Below are 18,497 nucleotides of genomic sequence, written 5' to 3'. Positions count from 1 at the left end.
ACAGCTTCAGAGTTCCTCTGTGGAGATGGGAGCACCTTCCAGAAGGACAACCATCTCTGCAGCACTCCACCAATCAGGCCTTTATGGTAGAGTGGCCAGATGGAAACCACTTCTCAGTAAAAGGCACACGACAACCCACTTGGAGTTTGCCAAAAGGCACCTAAAGACTCTCAAACCATGAGAAACAAGATTCTCTGGTCTGATGAAACCAAGATTGAACTCTTTGGCCTGAATGCCAAGCTTCACGTCTGGAGGAAACCTGGCACCATCCCTACGGTGAAGCATGGTGGTGGCAGTGTCATGCTGTGGAGATGTTTTTCAGCGGCAGGGACTGGGAGACTAGTCAGGATTGAGGGAAAGATGAACGGAGCAAAGTACAGAGAGATCCTTGATGAAAACCTGCTCCAGAGAGCTCAGGACCACAGACTGGGGCAAAGGTTCACCTTCCAACAGGACATCGACCCTAAGCACACAGCCAAGACAACGCAGGAGTGGCTTCCGGACAAGTCTCTGAATGTCCTTGAGTGGCCCAGCCAGAGCCCGGACTTGAACTCGATCGAACATCTCTGGAAAGACCTGAAAATAGCTGTGCAGCAATGCTCCCCATCCAACCTGAAAGAGCTTGAGAGGATCTGCAGAGAAGAATAGGAGAAACTCCCCAAATACAAGTGTGCCAAGCTTGTAGTGTCATACCCAAGAAGACTTGAGGCTGTAAACGCTGCCAAAGGTGCTTCAACAAAGTACTGAGGAAAGGGTCTGAATACTTATGTAAATGTAATATTTCAGATTTAAATTTTTAATACATTTGCAAAAATGTCTAAAAATCTGTTTTTGCTTTGTAATTTTGGGGTATTGTGTGTAAATGTAAATGTAGATTGATGACATTTTTTATTTTTTAAATACATTTTACAGAATAAGGCTGTAACGTAACAAAATGTGGAAAAAGTCAAGGGGTCTGAATGCTTTCCGAATGCACGGCAAGTTAACAATATGACCACCTTACTTTAAATGAATGGGCTTAACATGCTGTCTTAAAAAATTCTGTAAACAAATTAGCATATTAAGTCCCCAATTTCCATTAAATTGTATACAAAGTTGTATTCTCATTTCATAAATTGTTACAAACTCTGTTTTGCATAAAGCATGAAGATGTTAATAATATGACCACCCTACCTTAAACTATTGGGATTAAATGACTAATTATGTAATCCATATTGCCTAATTTGAATATTACATTTACATTGTAGTCATTTAGCAGACACTCTTATCCAGAGCGACTTACAGTTAGCGAGTGCATACATTTTTATTACATTTTTTTCATACTAGAATCGAACCCACAACCCTGGCATTGCAAATGCCATGCTCTACCAACTGAGCTACATCCCTGCCGGCCATTCCCTCCCCTACCCTGGACGACGCTGGGCCAATTGTGCGCCGCCCCATGGGTCTCCCGGTCGCGGCCGGCTACAACAGAGCCTGGTTCGAACCAGGATCTCTAGTGGCACAGCCTTAGACCACTGCGCCACTCGGGAGGACAAAGTGAAGTGCCTAATTTGCATAATATAGCATTTCATAAATGTTACTTTCATTTTAAATAATCTCTGTGTTCTACATTAGCCCTGAACATTTCATAACAACATATATTGAGATATTGGACAAAACGGTATTGCATTTAAGAATCCAAACTGGTGATTTGATGCCATTATTGACTAGGGACTTGCATTGACCTGTCCGCAACCCTTTTGACCTTTTCGATAACTTGAAAATAACATCTCAGCCATGGTAAGTCCTATCATGAAATAACGTGTTGTGTTCCTGATAAGCTTCTCTATAAAACATGGAATACAAAGTATAACACCAGAACCAAAGTTCCATTTTGTCCCCCAACACCCTATTATTTGCTTAAATCTTTTGACCTGAGAACTACAACAAAAACAGTAGCTACATGGAATGGATGTCCTCTTCTGATAAAAATCATTGTGGGAAGTTAGTTGAATCAAGAGACATTCAGCCATGGCATTGTAAACACTCTTTTGGTTCGCTAGCTAGCTATCGTTAGCATAACTAGCTAGCTACTTTTGCATAAATCATGCAGGGTTGCCAACTTTTGAAGAAAACTTGGAGTGAGATTTTACCTAGAAGGGGGTCTGGGGGTCCTCCCCCATGAAGATTGTACTGTTTTAAAGCTCATTTCCTGCAATTCTATGTATTTTTTACATGACTTAGGCCTATGACCAGAGTGGGGGGAAAACACAGGTCAGGTGTACAGTCGTGTTCAAAAGTTTTGAGAATGACACAAATATTAATTTTCACAAAGTCTGCTGCCTCTGTTTTTATGATGGCAATTTGCATAGACTCCAGAATGTTATGAAGAGTGATCAGATGAATTGCAATTAATTGCAAAGTTATTGGGGAATTTGCCATGAAAATGAACTTAATCCCCCAAAAACATCTCCACTGCATTTCAGCCTTGCCACAAAAGGACCAGCTGACATCATGTCAGTGATTCTCTCGTTAACACAGGTGAGAGTGTTGACGAGGCTGGAGATCACTCTGTCATGCTGATTGAGTTAGAATAACAGACTGGAAGCTTTAAAAGGAGGTTGGTGCTTGAAATCATTGTTCTTCCTCTGTTAACCATGGTTACCTGCAAGGAAACACGTGCCGTCATCATTGCTTTGCACAAAAAGGGCTTCACAGGCAAGGATATTGCTGCTAGTAAGATTGCACCTAAATCAACCATTTATCGGATCATCAAGAACTTCAAGGAGAGAGGTTCAATTGTTGTGAAGAAGGGTTCAGGGCGCCCAAGAAAGTCCAGCAAGCGCCAGGACCGTCTCCTAAAGTTGATTCATCAGGGACAGACTGATATTCTGCAAAAGGTACAGGGATTGGACTGCTGAGGACTGGGGTAAAGTCATTTTCTCTGATGAATCCCCTTTCCGATTGTTTGGGGCATCCGGAAAAAAGCTTGTCCGGAGAAGACAAGGTGAGCGCTACCATCAGTCCTGTGTCATGCCAACAGTAACGCATCCTGAGACCATTCATGTGTGGTGTTGCTTCTCAGCCAAGGGAGTGGGCTCACTCACAATTTTGCCTAAGAACACAGCCATGAATAAAGAATGGTCCCAACACATCCTCTGAGAGCAACTTCTCCCAACCATCCAAGAACAGTATGGTGACGACCAATGCCTTTTCCAGCATGATGGAGCACCTTGCCATAAGGCAAAAGTGATAACTAAGTGACTCGAAAAAACAAAACATCGACATTTTGGGTCCATGGCCAGGAAACTCCCCAGACCTTAATCCCATTGAGAAATGGTGGTCAATCCTCAAGAGGCGGGTGGACAAACAAAAACCCACAAATTCTGACAATCTCCAAGCATTGATTATGCAAGAATGAGCTGCCATCAGTCAGGATGTGGCCCAGAAGTGAATTGACAGCATGCCAGGGCGGATTGCAGAGGTCTTGAAAAAGAAGGGTCAACACTGCAAATATTGACTCTTTGCATAAACTTAATGTAATTGTCAATAAAAGCCATTGACACGTATGGAATGCTTGTAATTATACTTCAATATCCCATAGTAACATCTGACAAAAATATCTAAAAACACTGAAGCAGCAAACTTTGTGAAGACCAATACTTGTGTCATTCTCAAAACTTTTGACCACGACTGTTTTCAGAAAGCTTTAAACATTAAATTAACACAAAACAATTGACGACTTTGTTACTTGCCGATTTCTGGGGGATGAAATGTAAAGTATGCTAATATTTTTTTTCCAACATATTTTGTAGGTGTTTTGACATTATATTCAGACAGTAATGACATTAGATGGGAAGACAGGCTAATGGGAGAAACAGTGGGAAGGTCAGTGGGAATGCTCTGCACAGGAAATATTAATACTAATGGTTGATGGCAGTGGGTAACCAAATCATAGATTGCAGTCTCCTTGTCCATAGACTGCTTTCAAGGTAAGGACACAAACATTTTGTAATTTTGGTGTACTCTCTCTTTAAAATCAGGCTGGAAGAAAATCCTGCTTGCTCTCCAGGAGGGTTGGCTACCCCTGATCTATGTTTCCCAAGTTCTGGGTGATTGAAAATGTTATTGTTATAACAATTAATTTCCCAATCACACAACCTTCAAAAATTAATATCAATATTCAGGTGGTTTATGCCTAGTAGTTGAAGATCCTTGCCATCATCTTACTCTACATAGACACAATATATGATGTGTTTATGAGTTGTGAGTCCCCCTGTGTCATCTCTGCCTAGTATGTGCACAATTCTTAAATGGCCTGGAGCATTTAATATCCAATGCTTATTTGTAGGACTTAATCAAAACTGTCCACGAATGGCTGCAAAAACACATAGATTCATATAATTCATTTCCAAAGACACAAGTAGGCATATCAGACACCTGCAAAATTGGGAAGAAGTGGAATAATACAATACTGTAAGTGTGGGGAATAACAGTAGTGTTCTTTGTTAACAATGAGAATTGTTCAACTGATCAGACTAAATAAAGGAAATTGATAATAAAACCTCCTCAAGACAAGATTACATCAATCTGGCCCTACACCCTAACCAAATAATGTTTATATTTATTGTCCCCCCTCTAGAATCAAACGTACACTTTTGGGTTCACAATCTGTTTGACAAAATTATTTTCATAGTTACAAATCAGGTCACCCTACCAAACTTCCCTGCTAAAACAGACTGTAGGGCTGTCTGCTGCCTTTTCGTTATCACAGCTTAAACACCAAATTACCAAACGAGGGGACTAATGCATGTGTTTTAAATCGACTTTAGTACATGCTGTCAAAAGGCTGCATTCTGCAATATGTATTGGAGAACAGCAACCTGATTTTGTTGACATTGTACATAAAACAGCGCAACGGTGCTGCTCTTTTTACAGTTTTATAAACTCAGCGGAGAACGTTCCCCCCTCCAATCAGCGCCACTCTAATCTTGAGGGGCTTTTCTTTAAAACGTGCATCCAATCCCCTTGATTCCTTACATAACTAGACCAATCATATGATTCAATGTGCCGCGGTTCACAGTGCTATGGCAAGACAGGACAATGATAGAGGTTCCGCGGGTGATGTTAAATTGCAGTCACAGATGCTTCTATTTTAAAACTTTTTGGAGCACAGTTGAAAAGTTAACACACTATACAATGGACAATGCGTGAGACAGAGGTGTGGCGTGTGAGCGTGAGAAGAGGGTCAAATGCTTGTGTCTCAAGGCCAATGCGAGAGAGCTGGCAGCTCTGTTTATGTTTTTACTGTTATGTAAAGAAATGCCTGGGAATGTGTTTGACTTAAATGTATGTAAATTTTCCTTCAAAATTGTTGCTCAAAGCTGCGCGCATTGTGGCTGTTCAAGTACCACAATAGAGACAGAAAGCGCTACCGAGACCGAGTGCACACTGCACAGAGCATGTTGTGTGTTGCGCTTAAAAGGGTCCTTGCGGAAACGCGCGCTTAAAAAGGTCTGTGCGGTGAAGAAATGGAGATGCGCCTCCCGAGTGGTGCAGCGGTCTAAGGCGTCACTACAGACCCGGGTTTGATCCCAGGCTGTGTCGCAGCCGGACGCGACCGGGAGACCCATGAGGCGGCTGGCTTCCGGGTTAATCGAGCAGTGTGTCAAGAAGCAGTGCATTTTGGCAGGGTCGTGTTTTGGAGGACGCATGGCTCTCGACCTTCGCCTCTCCGGAGTCCGCACGGGAGTTGCAGCGATGGGATAAGACTGTAACTACTAATTGGATATCACGAAATTGGGGAGAAAAAGGGGTAAAAAGTCCAACAACAAAACATTTAAAAAGGGAGATGCGATTAACGGCATAAAAAAGTTTTATTACACAAAAAATGTCACGCATTATGAACGCGTTAGCTTTGACAGCCCTAAATGTAATACTTGCTAGCAGTTGCTTCCATGCCTACAAAACATCACATCCATTACTCTGTAAAGCAATGTTATAAAGACATGGCTTACAGGAAACATAACTGTAGTATTTTAGTAACTTCTCATAATATCATAACCTTCATGTCAAATTTTGTGAATGTCAATATTTATCAGTGGCCACTGTTACTACATGAAAACAAAATACAGCTGCAGGTAACACAAATCAATAACACCTCTTATAAATTATATATTCATATTATTAACAATGCGACTAGCGGTCTTGTAAACCCATACAACAGTCCGTCTTGTCTAGACTATGACCTATAGAACTCACCCGTCTCTTTCTTGGGAGACACCTCTGGTTGTTTCCGGGTCACCGGGGGCTGCTGAATGGGGCGTGATGACGTTGGAGTAGTCTGGAGAAAGACGGTAAAACAACATTGAAAAAACATAAAAATAAGTCCAGCTGAGCTCCAAATAGAAGAAAAAAACATAAATATAGCTGCGAGCAGCAATTAACAGGGTTCACAGAATGACAGAAAGGACACAATATCAGTGGCATAACAAAGGAAGCGCTATATCATGTAGGCACAATATTTTATCTGCAATCAGTGAAAGCATTACCATGTTTATCTCTCAATACCATAAGGATGACGCAAGGACGCAAGTGAAGTTCAGTCTAGTGCCGTAGGTTGGTTATCTTTGAATGCAGCAGGTAAACTTCTAAGGACATACAGTGAGGGAAGAAAGTATTTGATCCCCTGCTGATTTTGTACGTTTGCCCACTGACAAAGAAATGATCAGTCTAAAATTTTAATGGTAGGTTTATTTGAACAGTGAGAGACAGAATAACAACAAAAAAATCCAGAAAAACGCATGTCAAAAATGTTATAAATTGATTTGCATTTTAATGAGGGAAATAAGTATTTGACCCCCTCTCAATCAGAAAGATTTCTGGCTCCCAGGTGTTTTATACAGGTAATGAGCTGAGATTAGGAGCACACTCTTAAAGGGAGTGCTCCTAATCTCAGTTTGTTACCTGTATAAAAGACACCTGTCCACAGAAGCAATCAATCAATCAGATTCCAAACTCTCCACCATGGCCAAGACCAAAGAGCTCTCCAAGGATGTCAGGGACAAGATTGTAGACCTACACAAGGCTGGAATGGGCTACAAGACCATCACCAAGCAGCTTGGTGAGAAGGTGACAACAGTTGTTGCGATTATTCGCAAATGGAAGAAACACAAAAGAACTGTCAATCTTCCTCGGCATGGGGCTCCATGCAAGATCTCACCTTGTGGAGTTCCAATGATCATGAGAAAGGTGAGGAATCAGCCCAGAACTACACGGGAGGATCTTGTCAATGATATCAAGGCAGCTGGGACCATAGTCACCAAGAAAACAATTGGTAACACACTACGCTGTGAAGGCCTGAAATCCTGCAGCGCCCGCAAGGTCCCCCTGCTCAAGAAAGCACATATACAGGCCCGTCTGAAGTTTGCCAATTAACATCTGAATGATTCAGAGGAGAACTGGGTGAAAGTGTTGTATTCAGATGAGACCAAAATCGAGCTCTTTGGCATCAACTCAACTCGCCGTGTTTGGAGGAGGAGGAATGCTGCCTATGACCCCAAGTACACCATCCCCACCATCAAACATGGAGGTGGAAACATTATACTTTGGGGGTGTTTTTCTGCTAAGGGGACAGGACAACTTCACTGCATCAAAGGGACGATGGACGGGGCCATGTACCGTCAAATCTTGTGTGAGAACCTCCTTCCCTCAGCCAGGGCATTGAAAATGGATCGTGGATGGGTATTCCAGCATGACAATAACCCAAAACACACAGCCAAGGCAACAAAGGAGCGGCTCAAGAATAAGCACATTAAGGTCCTGGAGTGGCCTAGCCAGACTCCAGACCTTAATCCCATAGAAAATCTGTGGAGGGAGCTGAAGGTTCGAATTGCCAAACGTCAGCCTCGAAACCTTAATGACTTGGAGAAGATCTGCAAAGAGGAGTGGGACAAAATCCCTCCTGAGGTGTGTGCAAACCTGGTGGCCAACTACAAGAAACGCCTGACCTCTGTGATTGCCAACAAGGGTTTTGCCACCAAGTACTAAGTAATGTTTTGCAGAGGGGTCAAATACTTATTTCCCTCAGTAAAATGCAAATTAATTTAAAACATTTTTGACATGCGTTTTTCTGGATTTTTTTGTTGTTATTCTGTCGCTCACTGTTCAAATAAACCTACCATTAAAATTATAGACTGATCATGTCTTTGTCAGTGGGCAAACGTACAAAATCAGCTGGGGATCAAATACTTTTTTCCCTCACTGTATACATAAGGTTTACATACCAAATTTCATGACCCCATGTCCATCGGTTCAGTTCTTATATCTCTGGTGTGATATGGTGACATCTAGTGGTGTAGCGTGGCCAAATGCAGCAACTAATCAGTCTCAAATTCATTAGAGGCTAATTCATTGAGTGCCTTCAGAATGTATTCACACCCATTGATTTCACCACATTATGTTGTATTACAGCCTGAATTTAAAATGCATTAAATTGAGATTGTGTCGCTGGCCTACACACAATACCCAATAATGTCAAAGTGGAATGCTGTTTTAAGAAATGTTTACAAATTAATAAAAAATGAAAAGCTGAAAGTGAATAAGTATTCAACCCCTTTGTTATGGCAAGCCTAAATAAGTGCAGGAGTATACATTTGGTTAACAAGTCACATAATAAGTTGCATGTATTCACTCTGTATGCAATAATGGTGTTTAGCATGATTTTTGAATGACTAAAAAAAGCTGACATTGAATATCCCTTTGAGCATGGTGAAGTTATTAATTACACTTTGGATGGTTTATCAATACACCCATTCAATACAAATATACAGGCGTCCTTCCTAACGCAGTTGCCGGAGAGGAAAGAAACCACTCAGAGATTTCACCATGAGAACAATGGTGACTTTAAAACAGTTACAGGGTTTAATGGCTGTGATAGGAGAAAACTGAGGATGGATCAACAACATTGTAGTTATTCCACAATACTAACCTAAATGACAGAGTGAAAAGAAGGAAGCCTGTACAGAATAAAAAATATTCCAAAACATGCATCCTGTTTGCAATAAGGCACTAAAGTAAAACTGCAAAAAATGTGGCAAAGAAATTAACTTAATGTCCTGAATACAAAGCATTATGTTTGGGGCAAATCCAACACAACACACCACACTTCAAGCTTGGTGGTGGCTACATCATGTAATGGGTATGCTTGTCATTGACAAGGACTAGGAAGTTTTTTAGGACAAAAAGAAACAGAAAAATCCTATAGGAAACCTGGGTTCAGTCTGCTTTCCAACAGACATTGGGAGACAAATTCACCTTTCAGCAGGACAATAACCTTAAACACAAGGCCAAATATACACTGGAGTTGCTTACCAAGATGACATTGAATGTTCTTGAGTGGCCTAGTTACAGATTTGAAATTGGCTGTCTAGCAATGGTAAACAACCAATTTGACAGAGCTTTAAAAAAAAAAAATAAATTGCAAATATTGTACAATCCAGGTGTGTAAAGCTCTTAGAGACTTATCCAGAAAGACTCACAGCTGTAATCACTGCCAAAGGTGATTCTAACATGTGTTGACTCAGAGTTGTGAATACTTATGTAAATTAAACATTTCCGTATTTCATTTTCAATACATTTGCAAAAATGTCTAAAAACAATGTTTTAACTTTGTCAATATGGGATATTGTGTGTAGAAGGGTGACACAAAAATCTATTTAATCCATTTTGAATTCAGGCTGTAACACAACAATGTGAAATAAGTCAAGGTGTATGAATACTTTCTGAAGGCACTGTATTAGCATAACACTATGGTATTATGTAAAGGGTTGTTTATTCTACATGGACCTGTTACTAGATTTGAAAGCTATCAAAACACAGTTTAGAATATCTTGTTACTTGTTAATGTTAGTCATTGTGTATTTATTCCTCATGTTGTTATTTTTCTATTATTTTTATCTGCATTAATGGAAGGGCCCGTAAACATTTCACTGTTAGTCTACACCTGTTGTTCACGAAGCATGTGACATAACATTTGATTAGATATTTTTCATTTGATAAATTCAGCAATTGCATTCTTCTCATTTTACGCTGTTACCGACCTATTCAAAGCTTCCTCTGGCATCTCACCATACATCTGCCTGTAGTTATCGAACTCAACCTGCAGGAGGTTTGTTTGTTGTGAATGAGTAGGGGGAAACAGCTGCAGGCAAGGTTCTGACAGATGGGTGTGTCTTGGTGGTGGCAAGGACACACCCAATAAACACCCACATAAAACCACACCCCCAAGCCAACTCACGTTTGGCTTCTGTCATGGCTGCCAGCATTTCTTGAGGAGCAAACCAAAAAACTAGGCAAAATCAGCATATGCAGTTCCCCTTTACGGACGTCCATGATAGCGATGACAAGTTTCAAGTTGATAGGCCACTGTGGAGTGGATTTCAAATAAAATTAAATACAATTCTATTTGCCACATGCGCCGAATACAACAGGTGTAGACATTACCGTGAAATGCTTACTTACAGCCCTTAACCAACAATGCATTTATTTCTTAATAAAAAAGTAAAATAAAACAACAACAACAAAAGTGTTGAGAAAAAAAGAGCAGAAGTAAAATAAAACAACATTAGGGAGGCTATATAGAGGGGGGTACCGGTGCAGAGTCAATGTGCGGGGGCACCAGCTAGTTGAGGTAGTTGAGGTAATATGTACATGTGGGTTAAAGTGACTATGCATAAATAATTAACAGAGTAGCAGCAGTGTAAAAAGATGGGGTGGGGTTGCAAATAATCCGGGTAGCCATGATTAGCTGTTCAGGAGTCTTATGGCTTGGGGGTAGAAGCTGTTGAGAAGCCTTTTGGACCTAGACTTGGCGCTCCGGTACCGCTTGCCGTGCGGTAGCAGAGAGAACAGTCTATGACTAGTGGCTGGAGTCTTTGACAATTTTGAGGGCCTTACTACAGTGGTTTAAATGGACACATAAAATAAGATTTGTTTTATTTGTTGATAAATCCCTTAGCTGATTTGACAAATCCCTTAGCTTTTCTTAAACTAAGTTAAGGGCCTACATTCCAAATTTGGTATCATTTGATCCTATGGGTCATGAGAAGAATATTTTAAAAGTATTTTCAGCATATTAGCATATGTGCTAATAAGCATCAACTGGTATAGTGTGGCCATCTTTGAACGCATCAAAGTTATTTTAACAAAGTCTTTAGGGACTATTGTGATGAGTCCACAGACCAAATTTGGAGTTAATCTGATTTCGTGTCCATGAGAAGATTTTTTATGATTATTTTAAGCATTAGTTTTACATCGTCATAAAAGTTAATTGTTAATAGTTTCAGTCTTCTTTTAAGATATCAATGCCAAACTTAACATGGTTAATCATGGTAATGTCTTTGATGACCCTAAAACGTTTCAAATTGATAGGCGATTGTGTAGTGGATTTACAAAGGATTTAAATGGACATGTAAAATCAAATTTCCTGATTTATCAATAACTCATCAATTTCTTAACCAATCTCTTAGCTTCTTCACACTAAGTTGAGAGATGTACCATGGGCCTACATACCACATGTTTTATTTATTTAACCTTTATTTAAAGAGAAGACCAATTAACCTATTTTGCGAGGGCGACCTAGCAATAAGGCAAAACAGGAAAATAGCAGTGTGTACATAAAATGTTAAATAAAATACAAATACACAAAAGACAAAGTGTCACACGTGAAAGATTCATTTGAAGATTAAAAACAACTGCCGCTATCAAAAACACAGTTGTCGATCAGAGTCTTAAAAACAGGCAAAGACACTAACTCCCCTAACTTTAATTTCTTTTTAAGCATGTTCCAGGATGAAGGGGCATTATGGGAAAAATATTGTTTCCCCATCGCAGTTCTAGCCGTACGACTCGATCACACTTACAGCGTTATTGCGTAAAATGGTAAGCAGCATCATCTGGATATGTGTGCAACAAAAGTTCAACTTTCACCTTCTGCTACCATTTGTGTCGATAAATCCAACGTATGCACCACACAGAATGCACTGCAACTGCCTCTGCAACACAATGCTGCAAAGCAAACACAGCGGTCCATTGGAAATTAATGTACTTCTGGTGTACCAAAACGCAATGACGCTGTTGGTGTGATCAACAGCAGCAACTGTTAACAAAGACTGATTTGAGTGACTGATCTGGTCAGTAAGGAACAGAGATACAAAGGGAGTTGCCCTATCAATGCTTTGTACACAAAAGTGTATCAGTGATTTAGCCTCCTGGTGGAGAGAGAGGTCCATTGCACCCAGTAGTGGTCAGTGCCGTTTAAGATGAGGGAGGGCGATTTTTTAGGCTACTACATGATACTCAAATTTTTCCTATACACATCATGAGGTTGCTACAACCTAGCCTATGAATTAAACTTTACAGCGTAGGTGCACACAGGTCGAGAGAAAAATGTAAGGTGACAGTGACACATGGACAAACAGTGACACATTCAATACCGCCTTGCACAATCTTGCCAGCATCTAGCTGATACAGTGTGTAATCATTAGTCCAACAGTTGCAAACAAGAGTTTCTACTGGACAAATTCAGGTATGTTTATTCCCGTTTGTTCCGTTTAAGAAACGATGTGCACGGTCCAGCTGCGGATCTGAAGTCAAAACCTCCGATCGCACTGTTTCCCTCAGTAGCTTGGCGAAGAAGTCGGTGTGGCGAGAACCAGCTTCCACCCCCTCTGCCAGACCAACAATGCGAAGGTTATGGCGTCTGGACCAGCCCTATTAGTCTATCAACAATGACAAGCCACCGGGGTCTGAAAACTTGGATGGAAAATTACTGAGGATAATAGTGGACGATATTGCCACTCCTATTTGCCATATCTTTAATTTAAGCCTACTAGAAAGTGTGTGCCCACAGGCCTGGAGGGAAGCAAAAGTCATTCCGCTACCTAAGAATAGAAAAGCCCCCTTTACTGCCTCAAATAGCCGACTAAACAGCCTGTTACCAACCCTTAGTAAGGTTTCGGAAAAAATTGTGTTTGACCAGATACAATGCTATTTTGCAATAAACACATTGACAGACTTTCAGCACACTTATAAGGATGGACATTCAACAAGCACTTACACAAATGACGGATGATTGGCTGAGAGAAATTGATGATAAAAAGATTGTGGGAGCTGTTTTGTTAGACTTCAGTGCGGCTTTTGTTATCGGGTAATAATACAGCCTAATTGCTGGTACATCCAGCTCCAAGGAAACTCAAAGTTCCCAACTGACTTAATATTGCTAAATGGGTATTTGTACAGTAGTTTATGTTGTGGTACAAAGTTGGTACTTAAATACTCAATGTTGGCTTCCGCTCTTCCATAATATTACCAAAAAGGTAGCCTATTTGTAGTTTAAGAAGCTACAGTGAGGGAAAAAAGTATTTGATCCCCTGCTGGTTTTGTATGTTTGCCCACTGACAAAGACATGATCAGTCTATAATTTTAATGGTAGGTTTATTTGAAAAGTGAGAGACAGAATAACAACAAAAAAATCCAGAAAAATGCATGTCAAAAATGTTATAAATTAATTTGCATTTTAATGAGGGAAATAGGTATTTGACCCCTCTGAAAAACATGACTTACTACTTGGTGGCAAAACCCTTGTTGGCAATCACAGAAGTCAGACGTTTCTTGTAGTTGGCCACCAGGTTAGCACACATCTCAGGAGGGATTTTGTCCCACACCTCTTTGCAGATCTTCTCCAAGTCATTAAGGTTTTGAGGCTGACGTTTGGCAACTTGAACCTTCAGCTCCATCCACAGATTTTCTATGGGATTAAGGTCTGGAGACTGGCTAGGCCACTCCAGGACCTTAATGTGCTTATTCTTGAGCCACTCCTTTGTTGCCTTGGCCGTGTGTTTTGGGTCATTGTCATGCTGGAATACCCATCCACGACCCATTTTCAATGCCCTGGCTGAGGGAAGGAGGTTCTCACACAAGATTTGACGGTACATGGCCCCGTCCATCGTCCCTTTGATGCGGTGAAGTTGTCCTGTCCCCTTAGCAGAAAAACACCCCCAAAGCATAATGTTTCCACCTCCATGTTTGACGGTGGGGATGGTGTTCTTGGGGTCATAGGCAGCATTCCTCCTCCAAACACAGCAAGTTGAGTTGATGCCAAAGAGCTCGATTTTGGTCTCATCTGACCACAACACTTTCACCCAGTTCTCCTCTGAATCATTCAGATGTTCATTGGCAAACTTCAGACGGGCATGTATATGTGCTTTCTTGAGCAGGGGGACCTTCCGGTCATTGCAACTCCACGAGGTGAGATCTTGCATGGAGCCCCAGGCCGAGGGAGATTGACAGTTCTTTTGTGTTTCTTCCATTTGCGAATAATCGCACCAACTGTTGTCACCTTCTTACCAAGCTGCTTGGCGATGGTCTTGTAGCCCATTCCAGCCTTGTGTAGGTCTACAATCTTGTCCCTGACATCCTTGGAGAGCTCTTTGGTCTTGGCCATGGTGGAGAGTTTGGAATCTGATTGATTGCTTCTGTGGACAGGTGTCTTTTATACAGGTAACAAATTGAGATTAGGAGCACTCCCTTTAAGAGTGTGCTCCTAATCTCAGCTCGTTACCTGTATAAAAGACACCTGGTAGCCAGAAATCTTTCTGATTGAGAGGGGGTCAAATACTTATTTCCCTCATTAAAATGCAAATCAATTTATAACATTTTTGACATGCGTTTTTCTGGATTTTTTTGTTGTTATTCTGTCTCTCACTGTACAAATAAACCTACCATTAAAATTATAGACTGATCATGTCTTTGTCAGTGGGCAAACGTACAAAATCAGCAGGGGATCAAATACTTTGTATGGATGTATATGTTTTGTGAAGTTTTATTTTTGTTACCGGGTAATCACACGTGCTAATGTTTGGCATACTAGCACTGTGTCTGGTGTCCATTATGTAATTTATTTTTAATGCACACCTTGTTAAACAAAAACGATACAAAGGGCAGATATGTAGTAGTGGCCTGCATAAGTTTACATATTCACTACACCGCATAATGTTAGGGTAGCTACTAACATTGATCATTCCACTACAGTTATTATGGCATAAAGCCACCATAATGTAAAACACAACTTAAAGTATGTCCACAAGCACAAAGGGTGTGGGTGTGTGTGTGTGTGGGGGGGGGCTGATCAAATAACAGATGTCAAGCTTAGAGAAGGGGGATGCTCAGAGAGTCAAGAGGTCAAGAAAGACAATTGCAGTCTGGACTCCTTCTTCCCTCAGTGAGCGAGACAGTAGGCGTACGTTCTCCCACTGGGTGCGGATGGGATGGCGACAGGCAGCAATTATATTGGTCGGGAGGAACACGTCTGGCAACAGGAATGTGACCCGTTTTGGGCTCCAGCTCTTAAGATAGGGGTCAGCGAATAGTGGAGGAGCTGGTGTCTGAAGGTGTGTCAGCGCATGTGTGCGTGTGTTTCAGCGTATGTGTGTGTGTGTGGGTGTAAGTGTCTGGGTGTAAGTGTGTGTGTACTGTGTGTGTGTTGCGCAGTAGACAAGAAAGGACTGGCAAAGTTCTGCCATCCCCACTAGTGCTCTAGAGGTGGGAGAATATGCAGTGGTGGAAGACAAGAGGCCATTTCCAGACTCACCCACCTCAGGGAGAGGGAGATGACACTAAACACCCCCGTTTTCTAAGCTCATTCTTCACCAGGTGACAAGCCTCGTATTGTTCTCCCGTGGAATCTGAGAGGGGAACACTGGGTGGGACGATGGATAGACGGTGGGAGGAGGGTACGGAATTCTTCACTGTTTAAATTAACCAGTTTCCTCTGTGGGCAAACATTCTTCCTATTGTAGGGCCTGAGGTCAACTATGTGAAGAATTTCACTTGGTGAGTGTTATATGAGAGATCCAAGGGGATATATGTAATAAAACAGACCGGCACGTATACTCCCATGCATTCATAATTTCTGAGAGGTGGGAGTGAGGAGAGTGGGGATAGATGAGGCCACTGGGTGGTGATGGATTTGAAAAACACAACTTCATTTAACCACAGATGGCACAAGCCTAATTTTGCACCATGCAGATTGAAACTTGTGTGCTATTAGTTCTCTGAACAAAACTATTTAGGGCACAAAGTTGATGCAAACAAGGTCAAGCTTGGACAAGGACCAGATTCGCACACCGAATACACACATGCCTAATCCCAGAGTCTACATAAGCTTCGAGACTCAATTGAATGAGAAATGTAATGAAATAAGAAGTATGTTTACTTCACTGTCACGAGCAGTCTTCATTTTTTTTATAATCACACAATATTAAATTGTATGCACTTTCACCCATACGACTGTGTAATGGGACTTAAGCTTGACAGTAGGTAGCGCAAGTGTTTGGGTGGCAGATTCAATCCAACCTGCACTGTGGTAAACCTGCATGTCAACATCACTTCCCGCACAGTTATAACGAGCCCTTTAATGGTGCAGGAACAATGTTGTTGTTTTCCTGCAGTGCGGATTTGGCTGAATTCCTGCCCTTAGTGCACCGTGTAACGATGACAACTTGCAAGTCCATCAATCAAGCTAAAATCTGCCGCCAGTCACACAATGGAAAGATTCCTTCAGACAAGTGTCTGCATTTCCGTCTTTGCGTGTCCAAACTTGAGTGGCAGTCAAATAGGCATTAAGGGTTGCAAAGAAACAGCTAATATTCCGGATCCACACGATCGACGCAAAGTCAAAGCCGACGTGATATTTAGTAACAGCTGTTCCATACGATGATAATAAACACTTGTCTGGTGGACGGAAAGCCCCAATGTTAAGTGGCACAAGGCTTCAAAGTCAGCCCGCGCACCAAGAGCCCTGCGGAACCTACAAGGCTTGGCAGGCCAAAGAGGGAGAATTAGAACTCTGCTTCAGGCACAACTTTCCCCGCCATCTCTTTCCGTTGCCCCCTCTCTATTCCTGTGCTCTCAACTTTTAAGTCTGATTGAGAAAGCTGTCAAAATAACAAAAGAAAACCTTGGAGATATCATCGCCCTGACCTGGACCAGACATCTGGTTTTCTCCCTAGTCTTACACTGTAATTGGACCGGCGTGCCGCGACGGTGCCGTTGTATGGAGGTTGGGCGGAGGTTGTGCTGCAACATTTGCTTGTTGTAGAGCACTGGTATTCAAAGTCGGGGTTGCGGGGGAACTGCAGTGCGATCGTCAATTTTTTTATTTTAGGAAACAAAAATTAAGAGTACAGATCGTATAGGAAAATATATACATGTTTTTGAGAAAGATCATTAAAAAAGTTCTGCCAGAAAAATGGGGTCCCCGCTGAAAATGTTTGTGTGTGTGTGTATTGCCTACTTCATCACTGACAGAGTTATTACTGAGTCCTACTGAGGCAGATGGACGACAATTGTGTTAGTTTAGGACGTCGTCCAGGTGATACTCCTCAGCGAAACCAGGCCATATACATTCCCCACAACCTACCACCTCCCCATACCGTTTGAAATAGCCAGATAACTCGTTTTGATGAGGATGGTGGATGGTTGCATCCCAAATGGCACCTTATGCCCTACATAGTGCACTATAGTAGTGAACAGGGTGTCATTTGAATATGGTGCCCTACATTGTGCACTACAGTATATAGTGAATAGGCTGCTCACGGGAAGAGAGCGGTGCTGACAAATCAAAAGGTGAAATTTCACATGGCTGTGGGTGAATGCAAACATATACAGATAAAATGGATTTCAGAGCATGTACCGTAACTGTCGGTCTGACATCTTCAACCCACACGTATTTTTGTACCTTTGCGTCCGATATGGATGTACCCTATGGGAGAAAGTGAGAGGGGGGGGGGGGTAGATCCATCACCTTCATTATGTGACTATTATTCACAAACTACTTTCCTACAAAGGAGTCACTACAACAACTATGAGCGAGCATTGTAGTGAAAACCCATCATATGGCTACGTTTCCAAACTTCCTACAACCAGTACATAGCCAAGCCGTCCTGTTCGAACTCTGTGACTTGGTTTTAGATCATGGTCTCCAAGAGTGCAGACCCAAAAGGGAACAGCAAACACAAGATTGATTAGATGGAACGAACATGCTTGTTTGTGGATGGCAACCAAATGTGAACACTAAAATGTTTGTCAAACGATCATACCAATCCTGTCTTCTTCCCGTCCGGTTTCCCTTCCTCGTCACCGCTTCCGCCGTCTCCTGAAGCCTGGGAGGAGAGAGTCCAGGGGTTTATTCATTAGTATAAATCGTAGCAAAACATTTTGCAACGGAAACTAAGAAAAACAAGTATTTCTTATTGGACAAATTCAGGTTGGTCCCTCCCCATGTCAGCCTGTTTGCTCCTGTTTGCTTCCTAGTGAATAGTAGAGGAAGTTCAGGAGTAAAAACAAACAAAATAGAACAATTGTAAAATTGACTGTGTCCATAAAATGTATATAGTATGTATAAGCTGGAAGTAGAGGCCTAAGCATTGTTGTTCACTAGTTTACTCCAATTAGGG

General features: G+C 41.6%; 1 protein-coding gene across 4 annotated transcripts in view; it reads right to left on the bottom strand.

Annotated features, from left to right (window-relative positions):
- Positions 1 to 18,497, bottom strand: part of LOC121536085 (collagen alpha-1(XVIII) chain) — a 178,093-nt gene that overhangs the window by 37,508 nt on the left and 122,088 nt on the right. For 2 of the 4 annotated variants that reach the window (XM_045206536.1, XM_045206533.1), the window contains 3 exons: positions 18,141 to 18,203; positions 17,735 to 17,803; positions 6,244 to 6,325 (listed from right to left, as the gene is read on the bottom strand). In XM_045206536.1, the coding sequence (XP_045062471.1) occupies positions 6,244 to 6,325; positions 17,735 to 17,803; positions 18,141 to 18,203 (214 nt within the window). The remainder of the gene's footprint in view (positions 1 to 6,243; positions 6,326 to 17,734; positions 17,804 to 18,140; positions 18,204 to 18,497) is intronic. The other 2 variants (XM_045206534.1, XM_045206535.1) reach the window with 2 other exon arrangements.

Source organism: Coregonus clupeaformis, chromosome 23 (assembly GCF_020615455.1).
Source record: "Coregonus clupeaformis isolate EN_2021a chromosome 23, ASM2061545v1, whole genome shotgun sequence".
Lineage (NCBI taxonomy): Eukaryota > Metazoa > Chordata > Actinopteri > Salmoniformes > Salmonidae > Coregonus > Coregonus clupeaformis.
The sequence above is the reverse complement of the archived record's forward strand: the minus strand, read 5'-3'. Positions and strand labels throughout refer to the sequence as shown.